This window comes from Myxine glutinosa, chromosome 3, assembly GCF_964187855.1.
Source record: "Myxine glutinosa chromosome 3, kmMyxGlut1.1, whole genome shotgun sequence".
NCBI lineage: Eukaryota > Metazoa > Chordata > Myxini > Myxiniformes > Myxinidae > Myxine > Myxine glutinosa.
The window spans coordinates 99,725,527-99,743,498 of record NC_136263.1 but is presented as its reverse complement, the minus strand read 5'-3'; the positions used below and the strand labels follow the sequence as shown (position 1 = coordinate 99,743,498).

Sequence of the window (17,972 nt, the reverse complement as noted above, 5' to 3'; positions counted from 1 at the left end):
TTAGAATCATAAACTCCACCTCTTTGGATTATCGAGCAACCCAGTGGAATGTGAGCAACGGTATAATTTTACAACTTTTGGAATATTTACATTAGATATTATTATGCTGTACCTGTAAACCGTTAAATAAAGAGCTCATTCTAGATTTATTTATCTGCTTGCAGAATGTAAGCAAAATCCACTTCATCAAATATATAAAGCTTCTATTTATTATGTATGAATGTATGCAGGATGCACCCCAGATTCTGCTCGTAGTGTGCAAACATGGCCCACTAATATATATATAAATCATTATTTATCAACAATTGGTCTAGCTATTTCCATTCAAATTTGATTAGTAATACAATGCTTTGCAATCTGTAGGCAATCGATTATAGAAAATTAAATCGCATATCTTTGTGAAGATATCTTATTGGGGTTCCAACAAATGAATGTTTTGCAAAGTTTTTTTTTTTTTTTTTTTTTTACCTTTGGATGGTTGCTGTGTTCAACAGCTTGCAAAATCCTCATCTTTAGGTCATTAAGGTTGGCAATACTCAACCTGGTAGGGGGGAAAACAGGTATACAATGATGCAGAAAATGAATATTCTACCAGTGATTTTAAAGTAATTATCATGAACATAATATGATATCTACAATAAACCTTATATCAAGAATAAAATAACTGTGACCACCCAGCACTAAAAAGGTCAACAATCTATTTTGGACTTCACCTGGGAGCAATAGAATTGCAATTATTTACAAATTTATGTCCTGAAATATTTCTCAATTGTTAATAGGAACATTATGTCATGGAGTATCTCATGCAGTCATTCACTATAATACTTTGAAGTAGGGAAAAACGAAACGTTTTTACTCAAGGTACATGACATTTTGATATATTCTTCTGAAACAAAACGAACCTTACAAATTTCTATATGCATGAATTTCAAATGTATGAACAGATTAAATATATATATACAGTATATATCATTTTTCATAAGGTGAATGACCATTTGTGAAAATGAATCATGTATGTGTGACTACCCACTGGGCACACTCAGATGACCACACCCAAAAAGGGTGTATCCACACTCGATCACAAAACCAGTTGCGACTAGAATTCTGAGCGATTGGGGTAAACCGGCCTTTTAACCAAATACTAGTCAAACAGAACATGTGCCACTGTATTGGTCATAGAAAACGGAACTTTTATGTACAATTTGCACAATTTACCTAAATTACCTGAAACATATCCTTGAGAAAACAAATAGACAAAAGTCAGAGTAGCAAAGTGTGTCGGTACAAGCTCTGATTTCTGAAACCAGAGCAGCAGTCAAAGTATGCAAATGCTTTGAGATGACTTATTAAGCATGTGATGATGGACTTGATGGTGTAAGAGCAGTCACAAGCAATTTACAATTAAGCAGTTAATGATAGACTTGACAGTGTAGTGAGTTAATTTATAATAAAGGTCATTGTGGAGAAGCGGATGAAGTACTACCGGAAAAAGATGTTACAAGATTAGTGTAGCTGATGCTGAAAAAAGGTGGTTTGCTTAACTCCTCTGTGCGGAGCATACAAGTTCTTCACCACTGTCTCCTCTCCTTGATCTATTTACCCCATCTGTCAATGATTTCTTTATCTCAATCATCGTCTGTCTCTTGACGTCTGCTCCACACATTTTTAGTGGGTGCATTCCAGGCATGCCCACTCCCTCGAAAGGGACACACGGCTGCCCACAGGCCACCGTCTCCTAAGGCCAGACCCATCGGGTTAGCTTCTGCTTGACTAGGGAGATGACGTGCTTGACTTTGCTGAACAATAACGAATGCAGACCTTTATGGTGATGTGCACTGCATGCTGGCTGTACTTTATATTCGTTTTTCTTTTTTAAACAAGGTAGAAGGCTTGTAATGGAGCTGCCAAACAAGGCCACTGAGCTTGGGAGAGGTGCCGTCGCTGCCGTCACTTCCCGGGATACTCTGGGTACCAGCTATGTCATAACAATGGTGCCACTTTTCTCACCGTACTCGGCGGTATAATAAAAGGTATGATATAATAAAAGGAAATTAAACTACATTACGTTTCAAAAACTTTAAACTGTCATCATGGGTTTTCACTTTACGTTATTGTAGGAAAATGCACCAATAAGCTAATGCAATTTAGTGAATTTTCCAATTTGTTTCCTGATTGGTTGTGAAAAGTTCACATATCACAAACAAAAAGACATAGCTTGAAAGAAAAGCAGAGCTGAATCCAAATAAATGACTGGAAAAAATGTGCCTAGTAAAGTTGGTTGGATCAAAATTCCATTGAAGGATATGACACAGAGTATTAAAATAAACTCTTTATCAGAGGGAACAACAGTAAAGATTATTTATTCCTCTTCTTCTTTGTTGTTCTTAAAACAGGGGCAAACATAAGGAGGTATTTCCACAATTGGCATGTGAGGGAGGGGTTAATTTTTTTTTTTTAAGGTGAACACATAATGCAGCTGCTTTCCATCTTACTTGCCTGGAGAAGATAGAGTCCATGGCTTTCCATGTTATTGCCTATCGACATATCTCAGCAGGACACCGAGTCCCAATATCTGCTTCTTGACCATCGCAGGCAAGTCGGTGGACTCATTCCTGGTGCCCTGTCCTCCCTCTGCCCTCCCACGGCCCGTCCCAGATGCACCGGTTCTTCCAAAATCAAACACGACGGTTATCCTTCTCCATTCCTTAATCCCTACATTCTCTCGGCTTGGGAATAAACTCCCTATGAATGTTGGCTTGCCCATTGCCATTTCGTACTTGCTTCCGCATAACCAACACTGCTCTCTTAAACTCTCGATGACCCCTTTCCCCCTCCATTCCCGCCCCTTTTCTCTCTGCCACTGATGCAATCATGTTGGATGTCTGTGTCTCCTTGTTGCTGTTTGATCCTCCATCAGTATCTGAACCTGCTGTCCAATGCCATTTGTCATATCTTTCCAAGTGCAATCAAAATAAGATTTCAAACCACATTAAGCACGTGATCCATAAAAGATTTCCAGGCAGAAATCATCAATCACAATCAACAACATGAAGCAGTGAATGCGCTGCAGCACAAACCTTGGAATGATGTCGTCCCCCAGCACCACCGATAACACAAAGTCCCTCGAATGCTCTGACAAACGCTCACTGTGTTCAATCAGATAAACAGGAAAAGACCATCAGCAACAGGAAAGGTTCTTTTATGCAAGTGTTACGTGGTCCCCTCAGTGACTACCTGGTCTCGGTGACCCCCGGACCGGGAGAGGACCTTCGCCAGCAAGTATTATTATATAGGCGCGTTCGCCACGCAATCCATAGGAATTTCACCCAGGAGAAACTGATTTCAAGGATATATTTCCAGGGTAAGGATATTATACAAGGTCAAGGATACAATCACGGATATTTCCCCGAGCAATCGACAACAAACAACCAGGCACAATCAATATTACAACCATGTGAACTCATCTACACAAACTCTAAGATGGCCATCTTATACTAATACATTCCTCACGTGAGCCCCACTCCTGACTCCCTCCGTGGTCAATGTCTCTCCTCTCCGCACACGGGCGGTTGAACGAGCCCCGGGCGGACGTGCTCTAAACGTGCCGTCTCGGACCGGGACAGCTGTTACAGCGCACACCTCCTTGCCAAGCAACGGGGCAAAAACCCAGCGCGGCTTCCAACGGGCGCGAGGCCCAACGTGCGGACCCGTACGCGTCTTTGTAGACGGGGCAAACTGTCCCGGACGCTTGGTTTCGTGCACGAACTCACGGTGACTGGACGTGTCAAAAGGTATTTACCGCCCAGGTAACTCCTCTCGCCAGACGGGTTTCGAACCGGCGCGTTTTCCACGCAGCGCAAGGTCGATTCCACCTTTCGTCGGAGCGGGGCGAGGAAAAAGAAACCTTCCTTTCCCTCGTGTCTTTCTCCTCCCTTTTCCGTCACTTCCGCTTCCGGCCACTTCCGTTTCCTGCCACTCTTTCAGAAGGGCTCCTGACCCTCCAACCACAACAACTACACAACAACTTAATATACTACACACGGAAGCAAAGACCTGCATGGTAATTCACATACATTCACATAAATATGTAACACTCCCCCCCTTCAAGAAAGAAAGTTTGAACCCAGCGAAAACTTTCTTTGCCGGCCAATTTGGAGAAACAACCAGATAAGTCAACCCCCCCACATTATCAGTTCCCCCTGGGCACAGTTATCACTTAAAAATAAAGCCAGTTAAGCCACTCGATAGCACTTTTCCGGGAGGCCAAGCCGAGTATTCACTACATGGATGCCTTTAGGAACGCGGAGTTCACAGTTAGTCCGTGCAGGAAAGTTCTCTACATGGGCGCCTTGAGGAACGTGGAGTTCACGGTTAGTCCGTGCAGGAAAGTTCTCTACATGGGCCCTTGAGGAACGTGGAGTTCACGGTTAGTCCGTGCAGGAAAGTTCACTACATGGACGCCTTTAGGAACGGCGTTCACGGTTAATTCGTGTAGGAATCTTGGCTCGGCGGCTCCGCCGCCTTCAGTGCTTCAACTTCTCAGAACGTCCCTAATAATTAGGGTGGGACCACTGGTCCCTGTAGTCCCCTGAATACCGGTCTTCTTCTCGGCCACTACTTTGCCAATTCTTCCTTCGGGAGCGGCCGTAACTCAGGGAGCCTCCATAATAATATTGACTGCGGCCACCACCAAAACTACCGCCCAGTTGTCCTCTCCTGTAGACCTCTCGACGCCTACGAAATGCCTTCCCTACTGTTATGGTCCGACCCTCCAAATCCTTGCCATTCCAATTCTTCTCTGCCTCTCTGGCGTCTTTTGTGCTGGCAAACGTGACAAAGCCGAACCCTCTTGACTGTTGCGTTTCCCAGTCTCTTACCAACCGCACTTCCACCAGCGGCCCATATCTGTTGAAGACAGAGGTCAGAACTTCTTCCTCTGTTTTGAAGTTCAGTCCCCCTACAAATAACTTGGCACTTTTGTCACCATCCCGAGCTGGTGTGGTGTTATTTTCCCTGCTGGGCTCTTTATCAACCCTCAGGTTACCATAAACTTGACCCCCGGCCAAATCATTCCCGAGAACCACAGATACACCCTCTACAGGAAACGTGGCTTGTAAACCGACGGTGACCGGTCCTGACACCAAATCGGACTCCAACTGGATGACCTGAAGGGGAGCACTAACACCGCCCCCGATCCCCTGTAAACGAACACTATCCCCCGTTGCCGTCTCCTCGGACCATGGCAAAATGCCTTCAAGCATTAAAGATTGATGGGCCCCTGTGTCTCTCAATATCCTAACCGGTCTCCGGTTAGTCGAGGCTCCATCCAGTGACACAAACCCCTCGGAAATAAATGGTTGGTAACCCTCTTGATGGCGATTTCTTACGCTAGCCATCGCATTCGGAGTTGTAATAGTCGGACTCCGCTCTGGGTTGTCCCTTTTCATGAGGTAACAACTGGACATCAAGTGTCCAGGTTTTTTGCAAAACGCGCAAGTAGGCCCGGAGGAAAAACTCGGGGTCTGCCTCGGGCCCCCCGAACTATAAGTTTGTCTTGGGCCCGCATCCCTCTGATTTCGAACCGGTGGGGTATCATAGTTGTCCCCATAATCATCTCGAGGCCGCCGCCATGTATGGTCGTTCTCCGCACCTGCTGTTCCCCACCTCCCCTGCGGAGATCTAGGCGAGGAGTTAGGTTCGTGGACCCCTATTCGGTGGGTTAAGGCATAATCATCTGCCATGGTGGCTGCGTCCCACAACTTTGGTACCTTCTTTTCCTGCAGGTACACTTTGATGTCCTCGTGGACACACTGCTGGAATTCCTCCACCAGGATCAAGTCCCGCAATGTCTCGAAGTCTTTCCCGACTCCTTTTGACTCACACCACCGATCAAACATGTTTTCTTTCACTCTGGCAAACTCCACATGGGTCTCACTCTCCCTCTTCCTGGCATTCCTGAATTTTTGCCTGTAAGCTTCCGGAACCAACTCATAGGCCTTGAGGATGTGCTTCTTCAGTACCTCATAATCTGCACATTGGTCCATTGGTAACGCCGAATAAATTTCCTGAGCTTTCCCCACCAGCACACTTTGTACGAGTATGGTCCAGGCCTCCTCCGGCCAGTTTAATTGTCGAGCCACTTTCTCAAAGTGTGGGAAGAATTTCGCGACTTCCTTTTCACTGAACGGTGGAACCAGCCTCACATGTCTGCCCACATCCCAGGTTTTCTGGTTAGGTGTCGACCCCGTCAGCAAGGGTGGTGCCTCTCCCCGTTCTCTCATTAACTCCAGCTCCTTGCATTTGATTTCTTGCTGAAGCTCCATGTCACGTTCCTTTAATTCCCTTGCCGCTTTTCTCTCCTCTGCTTCGAGTTCCCTTGTTTTCATCCTTTCTTCTGCTTGTTTCTCTTCTCTCCTCTCCTCTGCTTTCCTTTCTTCTTCTTTTAACCTTTCCTGGAGTTCTCGTTCCACTCTCCTTTCCTCCGCTTGTTTCTCTTCCCTCCTCTCTTCTGCTTTCCTTTCTTCTTCTGCTCTTTCCTTTTCTGCTTTCCTTTCTTCTTCTGCTAACCTTTCCTGGAGTTCTCGTTCCACTCTCCTTTCCTCTGCTTGTTTCTCTTCTCTCCTCTCTTCTGCTTTCCTTTCTTCTTCTTTTAACCTTTCCTGGAGTTCTCGTTCCATTCTCCTTTCCTCTGCTTGCTTCTCTTCTCTTCTCTCTTCTGCTTTCCTTTCTTCTTCTTTGATCCGTTCCTGGCTCCGTAATTGCAACTCCAGTTTCCGGAGCTCCACGTCTTCTGGTTCTTCGGGTAGCCACTCCCAGGCTAACTCGTCCCATGTTCCTAATCCCACCATAGATTGTATCACCGTGGCCTGCAACTCTGCCTTCCTCAAATTAGTTCGGACCTCCAAGTTAAAATGTTTGGCCAATTTCAAGAGATCCGACTTTAGCAACGCTCGGAACTGTGCCTCACTCGGGGTTACCCCAAAGTTCTGTGCCACAAACGCCATGGTGCCTATCGTTAACACCTGTTAACCTTCACCCCAAGACTTTACCCCAATTTCCCAAAAAAAAAATATTACCAATTAATAATTAATTAATAAATTTTAATTAACAAAAATATTATTATTTTATTATTTTATACACTTTTAGATCCCGGACGTAGACCCAATTGCGAAACCGCAAATCGTAATTTGGACGAGCCCCCAATTCTGTTATGTGGTCCCCTCAGTGACTACCTGGTCTCGGTGACCCCCGGACCGGGAGAGGACCTTCGCCAGCAAGTATTATTATATAGGCGCGTTCGCCACGCAATCCATAGGAATTTCACCCAGGAGAAACTGATTTCAAGGATATATTTCCAGGGTAAGGATATTATACAAGGTCAAGGATACAATCACGGATATTTCCCCGAGCAATCGACAACAAACAACCAGGCACAATCAATATTACAACCATGTGAACTCATCTACACAAACTCTAAGATGGCCATCTTATACTAATACATTCCTCACGTGAGCCCCACTCCTGACTCCCTCCGTGGTCAATGTCTCTCCTCTCCGCACACGGGCGGTTGAACGAGCCCCGGGCGGACGTGCTCTAAACGTGCCGTCTCGGACCGGGACAGCTGTTACAGCGCACACCTCCTTGCCAAGCAACGGGGCAAAAACCCAGCGCGGCTTCCAACGGGCGCGAGGCCCAACGTGCGGACCCGTACGCGTCTTTGTAGACGGGGCAAACAGTCCCGGACGCTTGGTTTCGTGCACGAACTCACGGTGACTGGACGTGTCAAAAGGTATTTACCGCCCAGGTAACTCCTCTCGCCAGACGGGTTTCGAACCGGCGCGTTTTCCACGCAGCGCAAGGTCGATTCCACCTTTCGTCGGAGCGGGGCGAGGAAAAAGAAACCTTCCTTTCCCTCGTGTCTTTCTCCTCCCTTTTCCGTCACTTCCGCTTCCGGCCACTTCCGTTTCCTGCCACTCTTTCAGAAGGGCTCCTGACCCTCCAACCACAACAACTACACAACAACTTAATATACTACACACGGAAGCAAAGACCTGCATGGTAATTCACATACATTCACATAAATATGTAACACAAGGATATACTGTCCTTATCTAAATATCTATAAAGCCCAGTTGACTTTTTGCTCCACCAAATAACAGCGAAACGGAGTTGAGTAAAAGGGTGAAAATTCTACAGATGCTGTGATAAATAACTACCCTCTGTCGGTTTGAATGTTTGAAAGAGAATAGACGTCTGGATCAATTTTTGAATTAAATTTAAATCCCGATTTATATATCTATATAAATAAAGGAGGAGTGTCTGTGTGTGTGTGTGTGTGTGTGTGTGTGTGTGTGTGTGTGTGTGTGTGTGTGCCTGGATGTCCGCTTATAACTCAAGAACTACACATCGGAGAAAAGTTTTAGACCAGATTCGGAATCAGCATAAAATTCCGCTGGTTATAGGCTACTTTTTATTTTAATATCAATGGTTTAAAAAACCGGGCCAGCTGCAATTCCATGGTGTAGTTTGTGGCGGCGCTATTGCCCCTTTCCGATCCCATGACGCATTGCGGTTCCGATTCGCGATAAGGTTTATGCGCTATCACCGACACTTTTCCACCTTTTCCATACCTTTTAATCAGATTTACCTTATCGTCCATCGTAACCACATTACGCTTGGAAACACTAGCATTATCCTTCTTCGGACCCATGGCTAACACAGACACAGTAAAGGAATACTGTACGTCGCCTGTTTTGAATGAGAATCAGCGGTTGCGCGTACGTACAGTATACTGTACGTACATATTTATGTATTTTTAATGTGCTTTTTATTGTATTTTAAATTGTTTTTTAGCTTCTTTTATTGTTAATTTATGTACTATTTTATTTATTTTAAATATATTTTTAAGGAAAACAAATGTTTTCACATCCGTAGGAGTGATGTAATGTCGCACATAATGACGTTCGCTGCCCGGTCATGAAAGACATTATGATTCTCTTGCCAAAGTGACATGAAGATCAGGCAGTAAACCTCCCAACTGAGTTTCTCAACAGTCGTCAGCCTCAAGGACTCCCAACACACAGGTTGATTCTCAAGGTGGGAGCACCAATCATGCTTCTAAGGAATCTTGATCCACCAAAGCTGTGTAATGGAACACGATTGACAATCCAGCAAATGATGCCGCATGTCCTAGAGGCAACCATCCTCTCAGAACAATACAGAGGAGAGAAAGTATTCATTCCAAGGATACCACTTATTCCACCTGACCTTCCATTCTCCTTCAAGAGGATTCAGTTCCCCATCAGGCTATGTTTTGCTATGTCCATCAACAGGGCGCAGGGGCAATCAATGAAGGTTGTAGGCCTGAACTTCACAGAACAAGTGTTTGCCCATGGCCAGCTGTACGTGGGCTGCTCGAGGGTTGGAAAACCAAGCAATCTTTATGTCTTGGCACAAGTAAGAAAACCAGAAATGTTGTATACCCAGAGGTTTTGAGAAATTGAAAATTGACAAAACGTCATGTAGGAAATGTACTGTGATATTGCTCTAAAATATACATGTTCTTTTCATCATATATTTGTATTATTCTTATTCAACCCGGGCGAAGCCGGGTACCTCAGCTAGTATATATCTATCTATAATTCCATTAATCTCTGTGTGTATGTGTGTATGTGTGTTTGTATGTTTGTCTGTGACCGCTGTTTCTCGACAACCACGGGTCCGATATACTTTAAACTTGCCAGGTATATTGCTGGGGACCCGAGGATGTGCCTTTTCAAGGTTTGAAATTAATCGGACAAGTACTTACCGAGCTATGGCGATTTAGCCGTTCGCCGTTCGCTTTGGCGTTGCGAATGGACCAAACCATTGCATGTAAATAGAGGGGGGGGTTCTGTGGTCGTTGCGAATGGACCAAACCATTCATGTAAATAGAGGTGGGGGGGGGGTTCTGTGGTCGTTACTGCCACGTGGTTTCAAAGTTTTTTTTTTTGTTGTTGTTTGCACGCATGTTTTTTTGCACCCACGTACGGGCACGCCCTAGGATGTTTACACACACACACCCCTACACAAATTTTTTTTTTTTTTTTTTTTTGGCAAGGAACGGGCACCCACGTACGGGCACGTCCTAGCTTATATATAGTACGGGCATACCCTAGTATATATAAACGCAAGTTGTCTGTGTGTGTGTCCACGTTTTATTCAGAGATGGCTGAACGGATCTTCATCAAACTTTCAGAGGTTCATCAGTGAGTGCCTGGGAGTGTTCTAGACAAACAAAAAAAAATTGAAAAAAAAGTTCGTTTTTTTGGAGTTTAACCAAAAAAAAAGAAAAAAAAAGAAAAAAAGAAGCTCGATAGTGCCGAAGCCTTTTAAAATTAATGACAGTTATACACAAGTACACATTCGCATAAATAAATACAAAACAATTACCAGACATTTGAATACAAATAAATCTAACAATTCCGGAAGTGTACGAATTTGGTAGTACGGCTTCTTCTTCTTCCTGATCGGCATCACACTTAACCCAGAAACGTGAGCCACTCCCCTGCCCTTCCTGCCTCCACCCCCCCGTCCACCCCCTTCCCCTCCTCCCCCCATTCCCCCCTCCCTTCCCTTCCCCCCTCCCCTCCCCTTCCCCCTCTCCCCTTCCCTCCCCTCCCCCTCTCTCCTCCCCTGCTCTTCCCCTCCCCTCCCCCTCCCCCCAAAATTGATGTATGCAGCAGTTAGCATACATCAATGGACATTTTGTTGGTTTCATCTATCGATGTCGCTTTGCTTGTTATGACATTCCTATTGCTAAAAGGATCTGTTGGGATAAGGTGCCTTCAAGCATAGTCACCACCTGCCAAAAGTAGCCAGCAGTCACCACCGCCATGTTTGATCTGCTCAGACCTTGGAAAGCACATTCAATCAGTTGTATTCAGCACCTGGTTGCTGGATACATCACTTTTGGGAGCATCGTTACACTGCTGATGCACTGTCTGCTAAAGACTATAGCAGCAATTTGGAATTTGGCCAGTTTGCAGGTGGCAACCTTCTACAATTAGGAAAATATCACATGAAGATTCCTCAACATCCACCAGCAAAAAAACTCCTACAGATGGGTCCCCTGCTTAACATCCAATCCAACAGATGGATGTGCTCATTAATGTAACACCCTGCATGTGAAACACCAGGATGACAGTTTATAGTCATGTCGGGATTCAAACACAGACTAGACAGCTGAAAGTCGAGTACACTACCTCTGAGCAATCCGGTAAACTCATACTTTGTAAAGGTATTGAGCACGAATATGTGCTCTACTCCTTCCTTTCTCAGTCAGTGGCCTTGATGTCAAATTCTCCAGAAATCATGGCCTGGTGGATTAAAGCACCAAATTTGTCACAGTTGTTCTTTGGAGTATGGAGATCAATTCCAGAAGTGGTGCCCAAGAATCTGAGCACTCAGTCATTCCTGGAGCTAAATATTGTTACGTTTATGGAGGTAGATGCAGGATCCCATAGTGAAGGTAGGATTGCATAATTATAGCATGGACCGTGGGACGCGTAGGAGAAATCTCAATTTATTAAGTAGGGAATGTATACACAATTCGTACATGTATACACAATCGTCGGTTAATGCGTATCGAGTATTCTGAGGCCTAGTACTCGTAGGCTTAGGCTACCGTACCGTCTCCGACCTTGTGGTTTTGTTTTTCTCTCAGCGGTTCGTCGAATGCGCTGCAATTATTTTCGTTCTCTGTTTCGTCCCAGTCGTTCACCCCATACCTCCTTGTTTAATATCTCTACTCAAAAAAAAAAAACCCAAAAAAATATTTCCTTCTCAGGTCTTATTCGTTTATTTGTTGTTCTTATTTGTTCGTTCGTTCTTCGTTCACGTTGTTCGCGATCACGTGGTTAGAAATGTTTAATCTCTCCCCTGAACAACTATTTTCTCTCATATATTATAACACCTTTTTCTTCTTCTCCTACAAAAGGATGCTTTTGTCTTGCTCACCAAATCTATTCATTCCAAAAAAATAAAATAATACCATCTCTTACAGTTCCTCTTTTCTACATTCCCTAAACTCTCCAGAACTCCGCCCCTCCTTCAGCGTCCTCAAACGTATTTTTGACTCGAAGGTCTCAAACTCATTTTGCAAAAAATGTTCGTTTCCCATGAATCGTACACTTTTCAAAATCCAATCTCACCCCTCCCCTCCAAATCTTCCCCATCCCCCCTTCCCTCCAAAACTTCCCCATCCCCCCTCCCCTCCAAAACTTCCCCATCACCCCTCCCCTCCAAATCCTCCCCATCACCCATCCCTTTCAAATCTCCCCCCTTGCCCCTCCCCTCCTAAACTCCCACCTCACCCCTCCCCTCCTAAACTCCCCCCTCGCCCCCCCCTCCTAAACTCCCCCCTCACCCCTCCCCTCCCAAACTCCCACCTCACCCCTCCCCTCCTAGACTCCCCCCTCACCCCTCCCCTCCAAATCTCTTCCATCTCCCATCCCTTTCAAATCTTCCCCCTTGCCCCTCCCCTCCAAATCTTCCCAATCACCCATTCCTTTCAAATCTCACCCCACACCCCTCCCCTCCGAGACTCTCCCTCGCTCCTCCCCTCCTAGACTCCCCTCTCACCCCTCCTCCTCAAAGCGTCCTCCCCGCTTCTTCCCCCTTCCAACTTTCACCTTCATCTCCCTCAACCTTCTGCCTCGCTCTTCCCCCTCGTCAAATAACACCTCACTGCGCATCACCCAATCACCATCAAACCTTTTGTCCGCCCCATTCTTCCCTTTCTCCAAGCTATTCTGAAATCTCTTAAATCTCTGACACACCTTCAACAGCTCTCCCTACCTCTTCCTCCTCTTCCACATCTTACCCTACCCCTCCCACCCCCCCCCCCCCCCGTTCTGTATTCGATGCTCCCCCTTCCTCTTCATTAACGGTATGGACCTTCAAACATCCGGGGCCTTCGCTCAAACTTGACTGATCTCTCCATACAGGTTGCTTCTGACAAACCAGATGTGATCTGCTTAACAGAAACCTTCCTCCTTCATGATGTCTCTGATGCCTTGGTATCTCTCCCAGGTTACTCCCTCCTCCGGTATGATAGACCTGAGCCTCGTCCTGGAGGTGGGGTTGCTATCTTTATAAAAAACTCTCTTCCTCACTCGCCCTCCACTGCCCTCTCTCCACCTCACCCCCAGGAATACCTTTGGCTACGGCTTCCCCTTCGCTCCCACCTTTTGTTCATATGTGTGTTGTACCGTCCACCAAACAGTGATGACTCCATCTACATCTCGCTGTCTGATAATATGGACCAACTTCTATCTACCCATCCCAACTCTCTCTTCCTCATATGTGGTGATTTCAATTGTCACCATGCCAGTTGGCTGGGTGTGGCTACCTCTCTCACCAGCCATGGCTCTTCAGCAAAGGACTTCTGCGACTCACTGGGACTGACACAATCTGTCAACTTCCTGACCCGGATCTCAGTCAACGGAGCATCTTCTCTTCTGGACTTGGTTATGACTAACTTCCCTGAAAATGTCTGCTGCTCTTCTTCTGCTCCAATCGGCTCATCTGATCATGTGCTTGTCAAAGTGTACATCTCTCTGATCATTCTCAGAGAGCCTCCTCAGCGTCGACGAGTCTGGCATTTCACTCAGGCCAACTGGCACGGTCTTCAAGCAGCCATCAATCATCTGGACTGGTCTCCCATCTCTACCGCCTTTGACATCAACTCATCCTGGGAATTCTTTCAAAGTAAATTGCTCTCTCTCATGCACAGATTTATCCCATCTCGTCTTCATTGTCATACCCTTCCTCCCATCCATGGTACACGGAATCTTGTGGTGAGGCTGTTGCCCTGAAACAACTTGCTTTCGTCTCCTGGAAAGCAAATCCAACGGAAGGAAATCTCATTTCCTTTCACAAAGCCCGAAACAAGTGTGTGTCCACCCTCAGGAGAGCCAGGAAACAATATCTCACCGTTCTCAAGACCGAACTCTCTTATCTGTCTCCCTCTTCCAAATCCTGGTGGCGTCTGGTCAAATCTGTTTCTGGTGTTTGTTCCCCCTCCATCCCCTCCCTCACCTCAAACGGCTTAACGGCTGACTCCGCACGTGAAAAAGCTGAATGCCTCAACTCTGTGTTTGCCTCTAATTCTTGTGTCCCAAACCCATCCCTCTCTGTACCCACCGTACCCAGTCGTACCCAGCTGCTCCTGGACTCTGTGTCCTTTCCTCCTGACAAGGTGGAAAAGTTTCTGTCAACCCTCGACTCCGATTCTGCAACTGGTCCTGACGGCATCAGCCCACGGGTCCTAAAATCATGTTCTTCCGCTCTTTCACTCCCTCTTTCTGTTCTCTTCACCCTCTCTTTTGCTCAAGGTCATCTGCCATCTGCCATCTGCTGGGAAATCAGCCAACATCACCGCTTTGCACAAAAAAGGTGCAAAAACAGATCCTAGCAACTACAGACCAATCAGCCTTCTCCCAATTATCAGCAAAGTCATGGAATCCATCATTGCTTCAGATATGAAATCTTTCCTCTTCTCCAATGGCTTGATCTCTGATCATCAATTTGGTTTCAGACCTGGTCACTCTACTCTGGACATGCTGCTTCTGCTTTCTCAACAATGGATGGAGGTCCTCAACGCCAAACAGGAAATTAGAGCTGTCTCCCTTGACATTTCACGTGCCTTTGATACGGTCTGGCACCCTGCTCTGCTCACCAAACTCTCCTCCTTTGGTATCCATGGAAATCTCCATGCATGGCTGGCGGACTTCCTCTCTGGTCGTAGTCAACGTGTGGCCCTGAATGGGTTTCTCTCATCTCCTCTTCCTGTTCAGGCTGGAGTTCCCCAAGGTAGTGTTCTGGGCCCTGTGCTTTTTCTGGTCTTCATCAATGATCTCTCTAACTCTCTTGAAAATCCTCTCTATCACTTTGCTGACGACTCTACTCTCTGTCGCTCCATTCCTCATCCCTCAGATCGGCAGTCTGCAGCCTCCTCACTCTCTGCAGACCTGGACAAAATCACAGACTGGGCAAACAAATGGAACATGTCTTTCATTCCTGATAAATCTCACACTCTTACGATGTCTCTCCGAAAAGACCGACTGGACAACCCTCCCATCCACTTTCTGAATAATCCTCTCAAAGAAGTTCTGTCACTCAAGCTTTTGGGTCTCACTATTTGCCATGATCTTTCCTGGGAAAACCACATTTCAAATCTGGCCTCCAAAGCCAGTCGCCGACTGGGCATCCTCCGTCGTGCGAAGTCCTTCCTTGGCACACCTGAGCTCCTCACCACATACAAGGCTTTCATCTGCAGCTCTATGGAATACTGCTCTCCCCTCTGGTCTGGTGCTCCTGCCTCACACCTAGCTCGTCTTCACGCTGTTGAAACCAAAGCGTTCAGAATCATTGGAATCTCCCGCGATGAAGCTAACTCCAAGGGCCTTTCACTCACTCACCGCAGGCAAGTTGGTGGTCTTTCCGTCTTCTACCGACTTCTCTCTGGCCTTGCCCCCCCAGCTCTCTCTGGGCTCTGTCCCCCAAATATTCCTACAGGTCGCACAAGATCTGCCTGCAACGCTCTTATGGTTAAACTGCCAAAATCAAGACTTTCTGCTCACCTTCACTCCTTCATTCCTCTTTTCTCCCGCCTCTGGAACAAACTACCTCACTCTCTTCAATCCCACTCCACCCTCCAGGTCTTTAAAACAGCTGTTCACCACCATCTCTTATCCTCCCCCATCCAAAACCTTGATCTTTTCTACCCCCGCTAATTTCGGTCCCCTTGTGTTTTATACCTCTCCCCCCCCCCCCCCCCTTCCCACGCCTCCTCCCCCCAAGCCCTCTCCCTCCCACACTTCAGCCTGCTCTCAAATGTTGTGGTTGGGTGCTTCCCCTTCTCTCCCCATCTTGTCTTCCACTCCCTCTTTTTGTATATTTTGTTTGTCTGGTTGATTTGTTTGTGAAATAAATGTTAGCTCTTTCACGAGCCTCGATTCAGTATACAAAAAAGAAAAAAAAGGGAAACTATAGCTTAAGATTGTTTATGTGTCTTCACACGAGGGGTGAAGCTGTGCTAATTAGTTCGGGATTAAGGCTAGTTTTATCCAGTATGTGATTTCCCCTAACGTTTTACAATCATCACGGCCGGCCATAAAGGCCTCCGCTTAACGACAACAACCGCCGACAGAACCCGAACAGAGCCAATCGGACTGAGCCCCATCCACATGAACACTTACGGCAAAAGGCCACACCCCCAGAGTGGTACGATGGGCATGGAAGAAAGAGCCGGCAGGCCATGCCCCTGAAGGTCGTGATTGGCCAAGAGGGCCGAGGGTGATGTCAGAGTGAGAAGCTTGTAGAGACGTTGGTGAAGAAGTCGATCTCTCTTTTGGTTTTGACGAGAAGGCTTGGCCATTTTTGTGTGGGCTGTGAGGAGAGTGTTTCTGCTGTGGCGATTGAAAATTAGTTTCAATTCTTGTTGGCTCGCAAGGAAGATGAAGGCTGCATATGCTTCCCCAGACAGTGGAGGAGAAAGGAGGCTGTCTCGTCTGCTCCCCTTACCACCCTTGGTGTCTTCGGCGCCATCTTGTGCGCTCCGGCGCAAGAGAACCTAGCCATCGCTCCACTCTCCACGAAGAGGGCCACTTGAGGCCAAAGCTGAGTGCCGGCCAGCTAAAGGGATTTTATTTTAGTTTACCTTTCCCCTGTGTGTCTGTTTTTGAGTCCGGTTGTGGAGGTACCTCAGTTAGAATTTTAGTTTTACCTCAGCCTTCATTTTCATTCCTCAATTTATTGTCCCCCGTCGCACCGCGGAGCGAAAGGGGGACTATGGTTTTCCCCTCTGTCCGTGTGTCCGTCCGTCTGTCCGTGCGTGCGTAAGCGAAGGACCGCATTCGAATTTGGTGTGTGGGTGCAACCCACGTCAAAATCCAAGATGGTCGCCGCCATGTAGGTCTGATGCCATGTATGTCTGAACCTTGTGAGTGGAATAGCTTGAAAAATAAGCGAAGTACCAACTTCTAATCTGGTGTGTGGGTGTATCTAGGCATAAGAAAGAACCCTATTGAAAATTGGGTCGCCATGTCAAAATCCAAGATGGCCACCGCCATGTATATCTGAACATTGTGAGCTGGATATCTTGAAAAATAAGTGAAGTACCAACTTCTAATCTGGTGTGTGGGTGTATCTAGGCACAAGGAAGAACGCTATTGAAAATTGGGTCGCCACGTCAAAATCCAAGATGACCACCACCATATATATGTCTGAACCTTGTGAACGAAATATCTTGAAAAATAAACGAACTACTAACTTCTAATCTGGTGTGTGGGTGTATCTACGCATAAGGAAGAACGCTATTGAAAATTGGGTCGCCATGTCAAAATCCAAGATGGCCACCGCCATGTATGTCTGAACCTTGTGACCAGAACATCTTGAAAAACAAGCGAAGTACCAACTTCTAATCTGGTGTGTGGGTGTATCTAGGCATAAGGAAGAACGCTATTGAAAATTGGGTCGCCACGTCAAAATCCAAGATGGCCGCCTCCATGTATGTCTGAACCTTGTGAGTGAAATATCATATCATAACATGTTTTCTGCATCTTCCACTTTGCAAAATTCTGTTTTCTGCGTCTTCCACTTCCACTTGCAAAATCACACCCTTTACCTAAAATCCTAAATGTTCCTAATAGATCAAAAAATAAAATAAATAGAGAGCCTAGTCTTTATAACATAAAAGAGTAATTAACTGGCATCATTATTAGCCTTATTATATTGTTCTATTGATGAAGAAGCACAGGTATAAATAAAAATGGCCGCCATTATTTTGCTCAAAAATCATGAAAAAAAATACGACCACAAAGAGGTGGACTCCAGAATGTGTATTCATGTCCTGCACACCTTGAATAATGGTAGTGAGGTTATAATGGCGCGGACGGTAGACACAGATGTCATAGTCATTCTTGTGGGCA

The 17,972-nt window shown here is 46.0% G+C and overlaps 1 protein-coding gene across 1 annotated transcript in view; it reads right to left on the bottom strand.

Moving 5' to 3' along the window:
* DAGLB (diacylglycerol lipase beta) overlaps window positions 1-17,972 on the bottom strand; it is an 83,235-nt gene that overhangs the window by 9,831 nt on the left and 55,432 nt on the right. The window contains exons 11-12 of the mRNA XM_068110365.2: window positions 3,078-3,146; window positions 469-541 (exon numbers count right to left, since the gene is read on the bottom strand). Coding sequence (XP_067966466.2) covers window positions 469-541; window positions 3,078-3,146 — 142 coding nt within the window. The remainder of the gene's footprint in view (window positions 1-468; window positions 542-3,077; window positions 3,147-17,972) is intronic.